Source organism: Dromiciops gliroides, chromosome 5 (genome assembly GCF_019393635.1).
Source record: "Dromiciops gliroides isolate mDroGli1 chromosome 5, mDroGli1.pri, whole genome shotgun sequence".
NCBI lineage: Eukaryota > Metazoa > Chordata > Mammalia > Microbiotheria > Microbiotheriidae > Dromiciops > Dromiciops gliroides.
The window spans coordinates 165,802,395-165,820,150 of record NC_057865.1 but is presented as its reverse complement, the minus strand read 5'-3'; the positions used below and the strand labels follow the sequence as shown (position 1 = coordinate 165,820,150).

General features: G+C 37.6%; 1 protein-coding gene across 1 annotated transcript in view; it reads left to right on the top strand.

Annotated features, from left to right (window-relative positions):
- CDC123 (cell division cycle 123) overlaps window positions 1-17,489 on the top strand; it is a 105,621-nt gene extending 88,132 nt beyond the window's left edge. The window contains exons 11-13 of the mRNA XM_043965246.1: window positions 1,107-1,235; window positions 10,267-10,404; window positions 10,976-17,489. Of these exons, the coding sequence (XP_043821181.1) occupies window positions 1,107-1,235; window positions 10,267-10,404; window positions 10,976-11,014 (306 nt within the window). The 3' untranslated portion in view covers window positions 11,015-17,489. The remainder of the gene's footprint in view (window positions 1-1,106; window positions 1,236-10,266; window positions 10,405-10,975) is intronic.
- Window positions 17,490-17,756: the final 267 nt, after the last annotated feature.

Here is a 17,756-nt window from a genome sequence, read left to right as displayed (position 1 = left end):
CATATAAAACCAGCCTCCATCCATGAGTTCTCCCTCTCCTTACACAGATCACAGTTCTTCAAATGTTAATCTCCATGACTTTTTGTGACCAACACCCTGAAGCCAGCCTTTTGGTAATGAGTCTTGGGTTATGGACATTGCTAGGTTTGTACCTGAATCCTTTCCAGCTCAGCAGGTTCTGCCAGGACTAACTCTTAAAACATGGGGCCGCCAATAGACCATGGCAAAAGCCATCTTCCTTTGTTTGGAGTAGGACTTCCATGGAGTATCTAAGCAAAACACATTGTTTAAATACGTTGACAAGCCAAGTTGTCACATTTCCCTGTACAAGGACTATTCCCCCTTTGTGCAGTAAACTCTTCGTGTTATGGCGGGCTCCTTGGTGCAGACTGGTCAGGTGGAGACCTTGCCTGCAGTAAATAATTACTCTCCTCTCTGCCAGATTTCCTTGAGACATTCTTGATACTGCTTTTTATCATGATGCTTTGCTTGGGCCTCTTTATGAAATGGTCTTTTTTTTCACCTTAGGGTTTGGACTTAAAATTAGTTACAAGAGGCAGGATGGTTTTCAATGTCCCTTCTTTTTTATACTGCTATCAAAAATGCTATTTGTCTTTGATCTCTAGTGACAGGACTGAAGGGGCACCTCAAGGTCCATCTAAACCAAATCCTAATTCCCTTATTTTATAGATGAGGAAACTATAGCCTAGAGAGGTTCAATGACTTCCTAAAGCTACAGTCATCATTACATGTAGAATTTGAACTTAGGGCTTTTGACTACAGAGTCAGTACTCTTTCCACTATGCCATTCACTTATTTTTATTTGATCAAATGGACTTTCATCAAATGTAACTTTTTTTTTAGCCAAAGGAAAGAAATCATTTGCAAAGCATTAAAATATTTTAAAGTCATCTTTTGCTTTAAATTAATTTATAATTGTTAACGTAATGTTTGTTAAGTTTCCTTTGGGAAGAAAGGTACATGAAAACAAGATGTTCTGATTTACTTTGACTTTTGCAAATTAAGGCAGATTATAGACTTTAGTAAGTACTATATAGCTTTGTTCTTTATTAACTTTTAGTGTCTCAATATTCTCTCTGATATAGGGCAAAGTGTGGCTAATTGATTTTAATCCATTTGGTGAAGTAACAGACTCACTACTGTTCACATGGGAGGAATTAATATCTGGAAAAAACTTAAAAGGTGACCAAAATGAAGGAGAGGCTCTGGAACAGGTAAGAAGTTTTCGAAAACCAATAACCTAGGAGATACCTTTGAAGTGATTAAGCTAAATGCTTACCTAAATTGTCCTCATTTATTTTTATGGTATGGCCTCAGAATCTGGTATAGTCAAATAAATTTAATTATCTATAACCTTGAAAAAGCATTAGTCTAAAGTAAATTTTATAAATACTTATCCACTAGATACAAATGAGAAAGGATACTTGGCAGGTGAGTAATAAGAAATTTTTCTTTCATTATTTATGTGGAATATTTGTTGAGTTGAATACTTGTATTTATTTACTTAAGACATTGTTTTTTATGAATTTCATATTTTTAAGGATTTGCCCTAAAATAATTACCTTAAATGTGTGATTTTACATCATAACTATCTCCTGTTTCTCTTTATTTTTTAAAGATTTGTAGATTTCTTCCCATACACACCCTATCTTTTTTTTTTTATCTCAGCCAAGCTATATGTATCTCTGCTAATCTTTTCTTATCAGCTGCTTATAAAACGTGTTAGATCCTAAAAGGAAACGTGAAGTCAAAGTAGTAAAAACATATATGGCTTAATTTCTCTTTTGATAGTTGTTCAGAATAGAAGGTTATTACATTTTTTCTTGTTGTTCCCTTCAGTTTCAAGGAATTGCATGAAGACTATAATAAGAGAATCTCGCATGAGGCCACTCACTTAAGAGACTCACATCCAATCAGCTGCCTTGTTTGATTTTTCATCCACAACTTTTCTCATTGGTTCCCTTCTCTCCATTTGCGCAGCCACCCCACTAGCCTGGGCCCTCATCATCTCTCTTCTGGACTATTACAGTAGCCTAGTTGTTCTTCCTCAAGAAAGGGAGGAAATAAGCATTTATTCAGTAGTTACTCTGTGCCAGACATTCTATTAAGTACTTCATAAATTATCTCGTTTTATATTTTTAATAATCCTGTGAGGTAGGTGCTAGTTTGATCTCCTTTGTACAATTGAGGAAATTGAGGCAGACAGAGGTCAAGTTACTTGCCCAGGATCACACATCTAGTAGGTGTCAGAGGCCATATTTGAACTCAGGTTTTCTTGATTCCAGGCCTGGCCCTCTATCTACTATGCCCTCTATTCTCTGTATCTTTCAGAAGCTTAGACTTGAAGGATGTCAGGGGAGCCAGTAGGTGGAGCTGAGGAAGGAAAGCATTCTAGGTATATGAGACAGCCAGAGAAAATGCCTGGGCATGGGAGATAGAGTTTCTTGTTTGTGGAGCAGTCAGGAGGCCGGTGTCACTAGAGAGAAGAAGACAAACTGCAAGAAGACTGAAAAGATGAGAGGTAAGGGCTCTAGGTTATGAAGGTCTTTGAGCACAGCAAGGAGGATTTGGGAGCCACTGGTGTTTACCACATTGGGGGTGACATAGACAGACCTGTGCTTTAGGGATATTGCTTTGGTGACTGAGTGGAGGATGGGTTGGAGTGGGGAGAGACTTGAGGCAGGCAGACTTACCAGCAAGCTGTCATAGTAGTGGTCCAGGTGTGACGTGGTGCGGGCCTGCACTATAGGGGTGGCAGTGTCAGAGGAGAGAAAGGGGAATATTGGGGAGATGTTGCAAAGGTGAAATCTACAGGCTTCCAGAGCAGATTGGATATTCATAATTTTGGTGCTATGTAGAAAAAAAAAGGCTTTCAAAATCTAAATACCTAGCAGAAATTTCCTATGTGGAAATAGAGTGGAATGCACATCATTTCTATTGTTCAGTCTATTGCCACTGCTAGACTTGTGCTAAGGATGCTTAAGAGAGCTTATGGAAGGTGAGCTGACATGGTAATAAGCATTTAGCTACAGTTATTTTGTAATCTGTGCAGTGGTCTAGAGAACATTAACATAACAGGATCATAGCATGATAGCAACTTGCCTCAGGACTGTGTCTATTTGAACCTTGTTAAAAATAGATGAGAAAAATGAAGTAATAATTATTCCACATATTTTTATAATGCTTTAGGGTTTTTCAAGCATTTACACATCTTATCTCTCTTCACCTGTTTTCTCTTCAGACTCTTTTTTTCTATTGTTCAGCTTCCCTTTTCTAGAGGCATCAAACAATCAACAACCATGTATTTATTTATTCATTTATCTATTTTTTTTTTTTGGTGGGGCAGTGAGGGTTAAGTGACTTGCCCAAGACCACACAGGTAGTAAGTGTCAATTGTCTGAGGTTGGATTTGAACTCAGGTCCTCCTGAATCCAGGGCTGGTGCTTTATCCACTGCGCCACCTAGCTGACCCCCATGTATTTATTTATTTATTTATTTATTATTAATTTTTTTTTTTTAGTGAGGCAATTGGGGTTAAGTGACTTGCCCAGGGTCACACAGCTAGTAAGTGTGTGTTAAGTGTCTGAGGCCGGATTTGAACTCAGGTACTCCTGACTCCAGGGCCGGTGCTCTATCCACTGCGCCACCCAGCTGCCCCTCCCCATGTATTTATTTAGCATCTTCTATATGCCAGCATTGTGCAGAGCACTAGAAATGCAAATAAAGTAAAACCATCCTGGCCTTCAAAGAACTTACATTCCAAAGAGGAAGACAGCCTGCTTAGTAAGTTCATAAACAACACATACATCAACAATCACCAAGCATTTGCTAAGCACTTGTTGTATACTAGTCACTATACCAGGTGCAAAGGATACAAAGACAAAAGCAAAGCAGTCCCTGTCTTGTAGGAGCTCCCTTTGTAACCAGGGGAGACAACATGGATGTATATAGATTTGAGATATACAAGATACATTGAAGAGGATTTTTTTCCAGGTATGACATAAGCATCTGGGTGGGGTTTGGAGGGACTGGGGATTGGGGTGGGAGAGCAGGGAGATCAAGAAAGGCCTGATATAGACGGTGGCACTTGAGCTAACCCTTGAAGGAAACAGGGGAGCGAGTGCATCTGACCATGGAGGACTGTCAGCGCAAAAGGCTCAGAGGTGGGGAGACAGTGCTGGACATGAATATAAAAAGGCTGTAAAGGTAGGTTAGGGTCAAACTGTGAAGGGCATTAAATGACACACTGGGGAGTTTGATGCTGGGAGTTATGGGGAAATACTGGAGTTTATTGAGTAGGAGAAACATTTGTGCTTTAGGAAAATCATTATGCCAGCTTTGTGAAAAATTGATTTAAAAATGGTTGAGACTTAAGGGAGGAAGACCAGGTAAAAGGCTGTTAGAGCAGTCTAGGTGAGAATAATGGCCTGCACTAGGGTGGTGGCTGGCTGAGTTGAGAGTAGAGGATGTATTCCAGAGATGTTGAGGAGGCAGACATGACAAAATTTAGAAATTGACTGGATAGCTGGAATGAGTGAGTGTCAGGAGTTGGAGATGACACTAAGGTTGCAAATCTTGGTGACTGGCAGAATGCCAGTATTGCTCTCAAGAGAAAAGTTTAGAATGGGTGTAGGTGAGTGGGCGGGTTAGAGAATAAGCATTTATATGGTACCTACTATGTGTCAGGAACTGTGCCAAGCAATTTTTAAAAAACAAATATTAGAATAGTTCTAGGTTTGGGGGGAGGGGTAAAAAGAATTACTTCAATTTCGGACTTGCTGAATTTGAAATATCTATGGGACGTCCATTTTGAATATATACAAGGCAGTTAATGATGTGGAACTAGAGCTTAGGTGAAAGACTAGGGCTAATAATAGAGATCTGGGAGTCATTTACAGAGAGTTGATAATTTAGAGGAAACCAATAAAATCACAAAATGAGAAAGTCTAGAGAGAGAAGAGGGCCCAAGCCAGAGCCTTTGGTTATATCCAGAATGTGGAGCCATATTATGAATGATGATCCAGCAAAAGAGAATGAGAAGGAACAATAAGACATCTCACCATTCTTTCTTTTAGTTATATTTGTTATGTCTTTTCTTTGTTCTGTCTTTTCTAGTATAGAAGTCATTTTTCTTGGCAGAAAAAAACAGAAACATCATATAATTTGAACAGTTCTGCATCTCATCAGTTAACCATGTCCCATCTACCCCAAGTAAAAGTCTTATTTAATTCTCTTTTTTTCTTACAAAGCTTAATCTTAGCTTTAACTGAAGCTGTTTCTTGTTGGATTAAGCTAATTCAGCGCTTTAGCATACCTGACTATTTTTACAGAATCATGACACATTCTTAGTTCTCATTTGTAACCAGACAAAATTTGGAACTTGATTTAAAGGTGATTAATTTTTTGGTTGTTAAAATTCTCAGAGATCATCTGCTAAATTTTAGAAGAGCTGCAGTCTCCATTGGTGGAACGGCCACACCAGAGCAGTTAAGAGATCTATGAAGTAATTCTTGAAGTACTAAGGATTGGAACCATGCCTTACATTTTGTATACTCCAGAATATGGTCACATAATTGTTGTTGTTCAGTTGCTCATTCATGTCCAACTCTTTGTGACCCCATGAATCACAACACACTAGGCCCTTCTATTGAAGTTTGTCCAAGCTTATGTTTGTTGCTTCCATGACACTATCTATCCATCTCATCATCCTCTGCCATCCCCATCTCCTTCAGTGTTTCCCAACATCAAGATCTTTTCCAATGGCTTCTCGTTATGTAGCTAAAGTATTTAAGCTTTAGCTTCAGTATTTGACCTTCTAGTGACTAGTCTGAATTGACTTCTTTTATGCATTGATCTCCTTGCTGTCCATTGGACTCTCAAAAGTCTTCTTTAGCAAAGTGTCAATTCTGCAGCTCTCAGCCTTTCTTATATTCTAGCTCTCACAGCTATACATTGCTACTGGAAAAAACATAACTTTGACTATATGGACCTTTGCTGGCAATGTGAAGTCTCAGCTTTTTAGTATGCTGTCCAGATTTGCCATAGCTTTACTTCCAAGGAGCAAGAGTCTTAATTTCATGGTCATAGTCATTGTCTGAAGTGGTCTTCAAGGCCAAGAATATAAAATCTAACACTGCTTCCATTTCTTCTCCCTCTGTTTGCCAGGAAGTTATAGGACCAGTTGTCAAGGTCTTAGTTTATTTGGTGTTAAGCTTCAAGCTAGCTTTTACACTCTCCTCTTTCACCCTCATCAAGATGCTTCTTAGGTGACATTGTACATGCTGAATAAGTTCTTTTTAATTATTGATTTGTTGATAGCTAAAGAACCAGCAGAAGCACCTGCTCCAGTAAACTAATTCCAGAACTGCCCCTGGCAATCGCAGCTTCATCATCATATTCAGTTTGGAGGAATAGTTCTACCTGATTAAAATGTGGTATTTTTAATGTTTACAGAAAAACTCAGCTTGAAGCTAAGCCTTTTAGTTAGTAGAATGGAAAGTGAAAGTATTGTCAGGTCAAAAAATGTAGTCTAGCTGACAGATACTGCATAGGACTTTATCATTTTCTTTAAAATAGTAATACCTTGTATTAGCTTCTTTGAAAACTTAAGTGTACAGTTATTCTTGAATGCTACAAGGAATTTAGTTACTTAAGAATAAACAAGTCATTTGTGAATAGTGGCGATTATTATTTTTTTTTTTTAGTGAGGCAATTGGGGTTAAGTGACTTGCCCAGGGTCACACAGCTAGTAAGTGTTAAGTGTCTGAGGCCGGATTTGAACTCAGGTACTCCTGATTCCAGGACCGGTACTCTATCCACTGCGCCATCTAGCTGCCCCGATTATTTTTTAATAAAAGTAATGAACTTTTAAAAAAACAAATATTTTTAAATAAATAAAGGGAGTAAATTTTTTTTAACCTTTCTGCTGTTTGTTTAAATAATTCCAGGTAGAGTGAAGAAAACACACACAATTACTCTAACAATTTTAAGTAAAAGTTTTTCTAAAAATGCAACAAAGCTCAGGCTAAATCGTTCAGTGTTGATACCATGTTATCAAAGTTAAAGGGTATATCTTTTCTGTTAAATGGTAAACTACAAAAGTAATTTCTGTCATATCAATCATTAACACAATCAGACAGTTTGACCTCCACATCGGCTGTGCCAGGGCTAGCCCAGGATCTCCTGGGTAGACCCCCTCAGGATGGTGGGAGCTCGGGCTTTTCTGTTCTAAGGCTCCAAGGCCCCAAGGCCCTCAGGGCTTCTCAGCTCAGGCTGCTGAAGTGGAGGGGGAGGGGCGCTAGCCCCTCTCACACAGAGAAAACCCTGAGGGCCTAAGGTTTTTTAATCTCAGCCAAAAGTCAGGGTCCCCAAATCACAATAAATTCCCACACATTATTATAGTTATTGTGGCAGTTAAATTCCTTCTGCTCATGTCACTATACACCAATTCATATAACTCTTCCCAAGTTTTTCTGAATCTTTCCTGTTTACAATTTTTTTTCCATTACATTTGTATCCATCCCCAATTGATAGACATGGAATTTATTTCCAGTACTTTGTTCCAACAAAAAAGGTTACTTAAAATTTTTTGTGCATATACATCCTTTGTTTTGTCTTTGAACTCTTGGAAGTAATATGCTCAGTTGTGGCATCATGGGGCCAAAAGATATGTACAATTTAGTGATTTGGGGGTATGATTCCAGATTGTTTTCCATAATGGCTGGACTAATTCACAGCTCTACCACCAGTGCATTGGTGTGCCTTTCCTCTCGTAACCTCTCTGACATTGCCATTCATCTTTTTCAGTTACCAATTTGATAGGTGTTTGGTAGAACCTCGAGTTGTTTTAATTTTTGTTTCTTTTATAATTAGTGATTTTGAATGTCCTTTCATATTTCACATGTTGATAGGTTTGCATTTCTTTGAAAAATGCTGGTTTATATCCTTCAGCCACTTGGCTATTGAGGTCCAGGCCTGTGATGTATTCAGTGTAGAAAACTCCTTCTTCTGTGGGCTACTTGTTTGTAACTTAACATTCTTAGAGAATTGTGTGACCTTGAGAAGTTAGTGACTTGCCTGTGGAGACTGGACCTCAGGCTCTCAAACTCAGCATCATCCTCAGTTCATCACCCTCCCTCGCCAAATATTGTCATTCCTACCTTCTGAATAGCTTTTCCTTTTAGCATTTAAAGCCTTCCCAACCTGGCCTCATCTTACCTTTCTAGCCTTTCTACCCAATCTAGCCAGGCTGGCCTCTTCCTGTTGCTCAGACCTGGCACTCCATTTGATATCTCCATGTCTTTGCACAGGCTCTTCCTCATACCTCATCTCCTCTGTCTCTTAGAAACCCTAGCCCCACTCCAATGCCACCTTCTACAACACAAGTATTCCCCCTGCCCCATTTACCTTTTATTTTGCATATACCTATATTTGTATCATGTTGCATTGCCTGACCAAATTGTGGGTTCTTTGAGGTCAGGAACTATTTTAGCTTTTGTCTTTGTATCCTCAGCACCTAGCATAGGGCTAGGCATGTGGTAAGTGATTAATAAATGCTTGTTAATCTTTTGTTTGTTTTTGTTTTTATTTTTTGGGGGGAGCAGGACAGTGAGGGTTAAGTGACTTGCCCAAGATCACACAGCTAGTAAGTGTCAAGTGTCTGAGGCCAGATTTGAACTCAGGTCCTCCTGAATCCAGGACCGGTGCTCTATCCACTGCACCACCTAGCTGCGTTAATCTTGACTTCAAGACCTTTCAAGACCAAGGTCTTAATTTTGTTTTGGAAATTCAATTCCTATTTTTTAATATGACTCACTTGGAATGTGGAGATTCTTAAACAAAGTAAACAGTAGAAAAACCAAGAATGCTTTGGTTTTTGTAAAATGTTTTTATTGTAAGTCTTGGCCTTCCCTTTGATAGAAGATCACAGGTAAACATTGGGTTAAATAAGAATTTCTTGCTAATGTTTTTTACAGGTTCTTACCTATATATTTTCCATTTTATCTACAAGTTTAGATAAACTTCATAACTCAAGGCCAAAAGCCTTATCCAAAAGCCAGTAAAAAGTCCAGAAGTTCTTTCAAACCTTGTTCTAATATCAAAATAATTTTACAGTAAAGATTTGAGTTTAAGAATGAAATATAGTTCTTATGTGAATTATACATAGTGTCAAATGGTACAACTTTATTAGTAAAATTATGAAACACATTTGTTTTATAACAATAAATATAACACATAGAAAATATGGCAAATTCTATGTAATTTTGAACTTAACAAAGCAACTACTGTCTCCACTATTTAAGTGCTATACTTATATTTACAACAATTGTATTTTTATTACTCAATTTTATTTTATTTTCAGTTCTAAACTCTCTCCATCCCCCAACTCCTTTCCCCATCCATTGAGAAGGCCAGAAATACAAAATCTATTACAAATATACAAACTAAGCTGCAGTTTCCTCATCCCAAGCAGGGAGGTGACATAGTAGATAGAGTGGTGGACTTAGAGTCAGGAAGACCTGAATTCAAATCTTCACTTAGGTACTCAGTAGCTGTGACCTTGGGCAAATCATGTAACTTCTCTCAGCTTCATTTTCTTCAACTGTAAAATGGGGGTAATAATTGTACTTTTACCTCACAGAGTCGTTCAAAGGGATCAAATGAGATGATACATGTAAAGTGATTTGTAAAACTCACAATGCTATATAAAGGTTATTTTTGTCTATCAAGTAAGGAAATTACTCTAGGTAATTGCTAATGTTATTTTCAGCTATACTATCCTGTGATGCTATATAAAAGCAGGGAACGTAGACCTTGGAATCCTTTTCACTTTAGAATCTGATTTCCCCTTGCTTTTTTTTTTTTTTAAGTGAGGCAATTGGGGTTAAGTGACTTGCCCAGGGTCACACAGCTAGTAAGTGTTAAGTGTCTGAGGCTGGATTTGAAGTCAGGTACTCCTGACTCCAGTGTCCACTGTGCCACCTAGCTGCCCCCTCCCCTTGCTTTTAATATGACATCAACCTGACATTTTTCCCCTAAAGATAGGGGACAAATGAGACCAAACCTAAGATGATTACAAGATTTCCAGCCTAGGAGACTGAAATAAAGGTGATTTGGGATGGAAAGGTTGATTTCTTTATTTTTTTAGCTTGGACTGTTTTTTGGTAAAATGAACTCTTAACAATACAATAAAGTCATAATCTTGGCATTGAATTTGCAATATGTGTATAATCTTTTCTTTTAAAGGATTCTCCAGCTTTTCGTTGTACAAACAGTGAAGTTACAGTACAACCAAGTCCCTACCTGAGTTATCGGCTACCTAAAGATTTTGTAGACCTCTCCACTGGTGAAGATGCTCATAAACTAATAGACTTTCTAAAACTGGTAAAGTAAACAAGTTTTTAGTAAATAATTTTTGTTTTCAAACATGTTTAAGAAAATGGTCCTTAGCTTTTTAGATTGTTATTAAGTATCTAATGCCATAGATTTAATAAATTTTATGATTCAAATTTTAATGTTGAACAGATAGAAACAAACTTTCTCTTCCCAGTCAGCTAAAGGGAGAATTTATCTAATGAATGTCAGATATTTCTTTCTGTAGATATTTGACTGCTCCTACATTAATTTTTTGCAATATGTAAACTGTGTATACAAGTAAATATACAATATACAACTAAATTCTACTCTGTTAGGATGTCATTAATTCTATATTCCTGTTATTGTTATTGAAGAGAATTTTTTTTATATCTGCAAAAAGAAAAACGGAATCACACCTGATTTGTCCAGGAACCAAAGCAATAAGATAGCACCATCTTTTCTGTGATAATTCTTAACTATATATAAATAAGCCAAAGCCTCTGGAAGAGTGTATTCATTTGCAGAAAGAGTTAACTGAATGTCATAAACATTCCCATTAAAATGTACTTTTTAATGTATTATTTGTTTCTTTTGACAGAAAAGAAATCAACAAGAAGACGACTTAGAAGAGCCATAGAGTCGAAAGCTTAAGTAAAGAGGAAAGCATGGAGGCTACTTTTGAGGCTGCTTATAGGCCATAACTTCCTACCCACCTAAAGAAAAAAAAATTGCTTTTTGTATTCATGTATATTCAGCTAGGAAAAAAATGGAGACTTTGTTACCATGTAAAAATAGCATCATAAATAGAGAACTTCAACTTAGGAAACCATTTTGTTCTAGTGATAGGAAACATTTTGTATGGTCTAATTGGTCTTTTGACTCAGCCTGTCAAGCCAAATTAAGCTGAGCTTCTTGCTGCAATAGTTCTGCGCCCAGTAGGTAGGTGGATAAACTTGTGTTGCTGTTATGCAATATCGAATTTAGACTAATGAGCCTTTTCTTTTGGAAATAACCCCAGGTTGCTATGGGCTTGCTTTCTTTCTTCTTTTTAAAGCTTTAAAGAGTTTCTTATGATCTTTGTATCAACTTGATCTTCAGTTTTTTGCATATAACAGAAAGTTTCCAGTTTTACCAGATTTTCACTGTTTGGTCTTCACGTTCATATGGTGTAGTCAAATTCTAATGTAAAATTAACTATAATTTGGGGAAGATATCCCTCTGTTTTGTTTTAAGAATTATGTGATGTTGATTCTCCCAGTGGATAAACCCTTATCTGAAAGTATATTTGGTACCTTGGGGACTGAGGGCCACAGTGGAAGCCCAACAAAATGAGTGCTATGTGTATTTCCAAGCCCATCTTGTGCTTAACTTGTAAAAAACACATTGTGTAATAGAGATAGAAAGAGGAAAAAAAGGTAAATACTAGCATTTCTCTCCCTTTAACAACACATCCATATATGTAATCTATGACTGTGGGCCAGGAACTCCACCCACAGGGCTCTAGACTACTGCCTAGGACTGTTAGGTTCAGTGAAGTGGCCCAGCTTGGGAGAGGGAGTTGCTGTATCAAGGAGTTCTTTCTAATCAATGAAATGACAAGCCCAGCTCTATCCCTGCTTTGCATATACACTGCAGTAAGCAAGAGAGCCATTCACATACTCCTTCCTGGCAAATAAAGACCGCGCGGTAGAAGGCATCATTCCTATTTGCTCATTTCAGATCCAGATTGCCCCAGTTTGCTTTTAAATTGTGAGCCATTATCACTCTCTCAGGCTGTTGCCTCTGCCAGTCCTCAGTAACCAATAGATATTGGTTGGGAAGTGAAAGAACATACCAGGTGTTCTCCTTTGTTTAAATTGCCCACAAGGCTGCCTTAACCCAAAGAATAAGAAGTTTGATGTACACAAGACTAGACTCCCCTGTGACTAAGGCTTAGTGCTGAATTCTTGTTCCTTTAGAAAATTTGTACTGCTTTTATTCCTTTTACTGAATCAGTGCTGAACTGTAGGCCAGTTTAGAACAGAGACTGCCACCAATCCAGTTCCTAGAGTGCACCATGAACATCCTAAGCTTGGCTTCATCACTGGGAACCACCCAGAGAGCAAGAAGATATTACAGGCACATGCTCTTTGGGGATATCTGATTTTTTCTGAGGAAAAGGAAACACTAAGAACCCACAATTAGGTATTTGGGGACAACTCTAGATAAGTCTGTCCTCAGAGGGTTCAGAGCCAGGGCAAATCCTATTATGTCCCATGCATTTATCCAGGTCAAATCTGGCTCAAATGTTGACCTTGAGGAGGAAAAGAATTCTCACATGGGCAACTTGAGATGAGTTTTGGTCAGGAAAGAGAAACTCTAACTCTCTCTCTCTCTCTCCTCTTTTTCTTCCTTTTCTTCCTTCCCCTCCCACCCTCACTTTTCAAACCTGCCCTCCCCCACCTCCCTGATGGCCTTTGTGTGACATTTCTTCCTACTCAGAGTCAAGAGTCACCCAGGGTATCCACTTGAGCCATATTTCACCAGAATAAACATAAGGAAAACAATGTAATTTGACTCAGTTCTGTACTCTCTAAGGACTGACCTATAACTGTCCCTAATCCCTAATTTTGGACATAGAAATAAACATACCCATATATACATTATATTCATACCAACCTATGATTTCTTTTTTTAAGCACCTGATTGGAGAGGACTCATCTTTTGCTCTCAGTGGTATGACTAGAGGTTTCTGATCTGCAGATGGTGACAACATAAGGATCTCCAGCAAACGCTGGTCCCTCAGGCTCTATGGATACCCTCTCTCCTCCCCCCCCCCCCGGGTTTTGTAGTTTCCTCCAGGACAAGGACACTAATTACCAAACTTCCCAGGACAAGGGTGTGCCCAGGATGAACAAATGGCAGTGGTCTTTAGCTCAGATGGAAGAAGTACTCATGCCTAGCCAGATAGATCCTAATGGGAAGACTATGAGGACTACTGTGGTCTCTACAGCAGAGAAGTATGTCCCTTGGGAAGAAACTCTTTACAGATCTTATAGCTCAGAAGGAAATTAAGAATCCCAAGTCCTAGTCCTTCCTTTGATACATTAATAAATTACTTCACCTCACTTGATCCTAGATTTTCAATTATCAATTGGGAATGACAGTTCTTACCTGTGCAACCCCACAGTAGGAAGAATGCTGGATCTGGAGTCAGGGGACTTGGGTTTGAATCCTGGCTTTGAAACATATGATGTGCATCAACTTGGACAAATCATTTTCCCTCTTTGGGCCTCAGTTTCTTCATCTGTAAAATCAGAGAATTGTTCTAGATGACCTTTAATGTCTCTTCTGAATCTAGTATTTCGTGATTGAGCACCTAAAATCCTAAGCTTCTTAGAACTTTAGATTATATCTTTCACCATTTAAGTAGCATCATCCCTTATTTCTTTGTGATATGGTGGGGTTTTGCTTGAATTATGTTTATGATTCAAATACCTTTTCTTGACCCCATAATCTTTCAAGTCTGAGGAGATGCTGTTGCAGTTGTGTCCTTATTGAACATGTTGGAATAAAGAATTTATTCGTGCAGGTGATAATAATAAGATGGGCTTCTGTTTTGATTTTATTTTGGTAAAAATATCAGTTCTTACTAGAGACATAATTTCTATGCTAACTTGGCTCTTGGCAGTTTTTTTTAACTTAATATAAGCCCTCATGTGAGTCTTTGAGGTTTTTTTTTTTTTTAAATTATAAAACCATATAGTGTGCTTTTAGAAAAGAACAAATGTTTGTATACACATTTCAGATGGGACCCAAATTTTTTATTATTAAAAAAAACCAAACTTTTTTCAAAAAATGTTTTAAATATGTGTTCTTCTTTTCAAAGAAATATATAGCCATTCTTATGCTCTTATCCTTGATACTCAGAGACAGCATGGTGTATTATAAAGAAGACTGTATTTTGAAGCAGTGATTTGGGATCAGTTCCTAGTCCTGCTGCTGACTCTTTGTGGGGCCTTGGACAAGTCATTAGGCTTCTTGAAATCCCAATTTCCCCATCTGTAAAATGACTGATGGCTTGACCAGATGACAGCTAAAACCACTTCTTGCTCTAAATCCTAGGATCTGAAATTTAGCCTTTAATCAGATGGGCACGTGTTCCTGCACAAATATTTAGCTTTTGGCCTTTTAGTTTTCCTCGGACATAATTTCATTTAGAAGTGGAAATAATAGTTTACATTTTAAGAAATAATGATTATCTATTCACATTTTCATTAAGGACTTGTACCTCTGGAGCATTATAGAGGCAAGATTTTCTAAATACTTGCCTATCATCACTTCACTTATAGGTGGGTCTCAGCTGAAAGGTATATAGATTTTGAATTAGAACTAAATATCCCTACTGGTCACAAAGTACATGGTTATTCATTATATATGTGGATTATCCAAGTCTCAAATATAGAATCAGCGAAAGTAATAAGTAAAGAGCAATAGCTTAAGAGAGCAGTCGCAGCAATTTTTAATAGGCACGTCAAAGGCAGAGCTTTAAGCAGCTTGTAATTGCAGTAGGCTATTTTCTATTAAACTATTCACATATTTATCTTTTTCTATTAACATAGAATCTTAGAGTTGGAAGGAACGTGAAACTTCATCTAGTTTAAATCTTAGTGTAAATAGATAACCCAACAAAATAAGATGGTATGAAAAATGTTTCTCACCGAAGTATTGAAAGACCAAAACAGGTGTGTCATCTTCTATTCTTCATCCAGGAAAGGGTGCAATCCCAGACAGGCCTTAAATTGAGCAAAATCTCCAAAAACCATGATTAAGATAATGAGCGTGAGGAATACATTTCTATATTTCTTTTTATTTACCATAACTCTGCTTATAGAGTAGAGGATGTTAATGCTTGCAAAATCTAGAAGCTGAAGTGGAATGCTCTGGTATTCTCATTCGGTGCTTGGGACTTCATCTTATGGATCTCTTTTCCTGTGATTTGCATTTGCCTTTTTTCTTCCTCTTGAGTGTTTTGGGATATAATGGAACTAGATAGAAAATCAAGGCTGAGAAAGTCATACTATTGAATAGTCCTAAAAGAATTAGCCTAAGTACCATTGGCACAGAGATGAGCTCACTCTTTGATCTCACTGACAAACTTGTTATATTACACAAAATGATCGTTGTTTTAGCTGCTAATTTTCAACGTTGAGAACTAGTACTCACATAACTTGCTTCATTCCCTCTCTGCCACCCCTCCCATTTAGGACTAATACCATCTATCAGTACTGTGTAATTGCATGGTCAGCGAATACCAATCGGGTTTGTTCGAATGCCTTAGGGATGGGCATAGGGACTGTGATTTCACTGGTATAGTCAACTCGCTTTACTAGGGAAGGTTGGCTCTCTGGCAACTTAAGTGTCAAGAGAATTGCTTAGAGCACACCGAGATATTAAGTGATTGACCCAGGGTCATACAGCCAGCATGTGTCAGAGATACAAACTTGAATTCAGGTCTTCTTGGCTTTGATGGCAGCATTCTAGCCCCTACCCCATTCTGCCTGCTTTCACATATTAACTGATTATAAATGTGGTTTGTGTTAGTACACGATACAAATAAGTGTAATAGATGTTCCACAAAACAAGATAATGTGAATAAAAACTATGACTGCTAATTTTCTTGATACTCTTGTTTCTCAAAGTTGATATTGCAGCTATTATTTTCTAAACATTCTGTGAAATACCTGGTATATTTTCCCCCTCTTAATTGGCAGAATTGACCACATTTAAATATTTTAAAGCTGATTTTACTTTGTAGATGCTAATGAACAACTTGTATGTCCTCACTCATTGTAGTCTTAAAAGAAGTAGGAAGTGGTAGAATTGGGAAAGGGAAATAGCACTACAGAGGACTAGTTTGTATCATCATTAGGGTTAGAGCTGGAAGAGACTAGAGTCCTCCAGTCCAACCTCTTCATTGTTCAGATTTTTAGAAAACTGAAAATTAGAGACAAAATTATTTTCCTAAGGTCACACTTTTGGTTGCTTTGGGTCTAACCGAGGCCCTCTGACTCCCAGTTCAGTACTTTATACTACAACATGTTCTCAGGTTCATCTTTTCCCCTCACATCATGTGGAAGTGTTCCAATCATAATTACACCCTGACCCCCATATCATAAAAACATATAGATTTATTTTTAAAAATTTTTATTAATTCTTTTTTTCCCCCCTTGCAGGGCAATGAGGGTTAATTGACTTGCCCAGGGTCACACAGCTAGTAAGTGTCAAGTGTCTGAGGCCGTATTTGAACTCAGGTCCTACGGATTCACTGTGCCGCCTACCTGCCCCCTAAAAAAAAGAATAAATTCGATGAAAATCCACCTTTTCAGATTCCCACTCCTCCCTTCCCCCTATTGAAAAGGAAAGGAAAAGAAAGCCTTTGTAATTAACAGATCATATAGATTTATAGCTAGAAGAGACTTACAGGTTATCTACCAACCATCTCATTACAAATGAGGAAACAGGCACACAGAGGGAAAGTAATTTGCCCAAGGTCTTATGGTCAGTGGCAGAAAAGGAATCCAACCTAGATCATCTGACTCCAAATCTAGCATAAAATACTTTCAAATGTGTCCAGTCATTGAAATGAATAACTGGACTGATATCTGGAAGCATAATGGAAGTGAGAAAATTAAAACATGGCACCTGTGTCTTGTGGGCTGTGATCTCTATAAACATGATCTTAGAACTGTTCATGGTTTTTTGTTGTTGTTCTTACTGATCCTGAGCTGTAAAATGTGAATGGTTTAGCACATTGAGGCTCATTCCTCTGTATTCCTATAAATGTTACTTTGTTTTGATAAAATTTAGTTATATTGGAGCTACAAATACCTTTGATGTCCCTAATGATTACTGACTTCTGTTAGTCTCATTATATAGCACAGAAGCCACCATGTCTGTTTTTGTCAACAACCAGTTTGAAAACTAATTGACTTAAAATGTGTTGTCTAAATAACTGATTTTTTTTCCTTCCATATTTGGGACGTATTTGTTTGATGTATAAGGATCTTAGCTGGGATTATGGGATCATAATATTTATAGACTTTCTTTTCAAATAAAGAACTGGAATTGAATGTTGTGGGGTTTTTTTGATCCTCATTATATTTGGAGTATTCAGCTTCTCTTCAACCTCTTTTTATCATTTTAAAAAATCAGGCTGTTTGAAATGTTTGAGGTCCAACTCCCTTTCATGAGCCATATATGTGTCAAAGGTAAGGGTAAAATCTGGGTAATGAAATAAATAGCTAAAGCAGTACCTTTTGCAGAGGATTAGAATAGACATTTGACTAGGAAGTTAGATGGATCTGAAAAATATGGCTTGTGGGGTTGTAATTTATAAC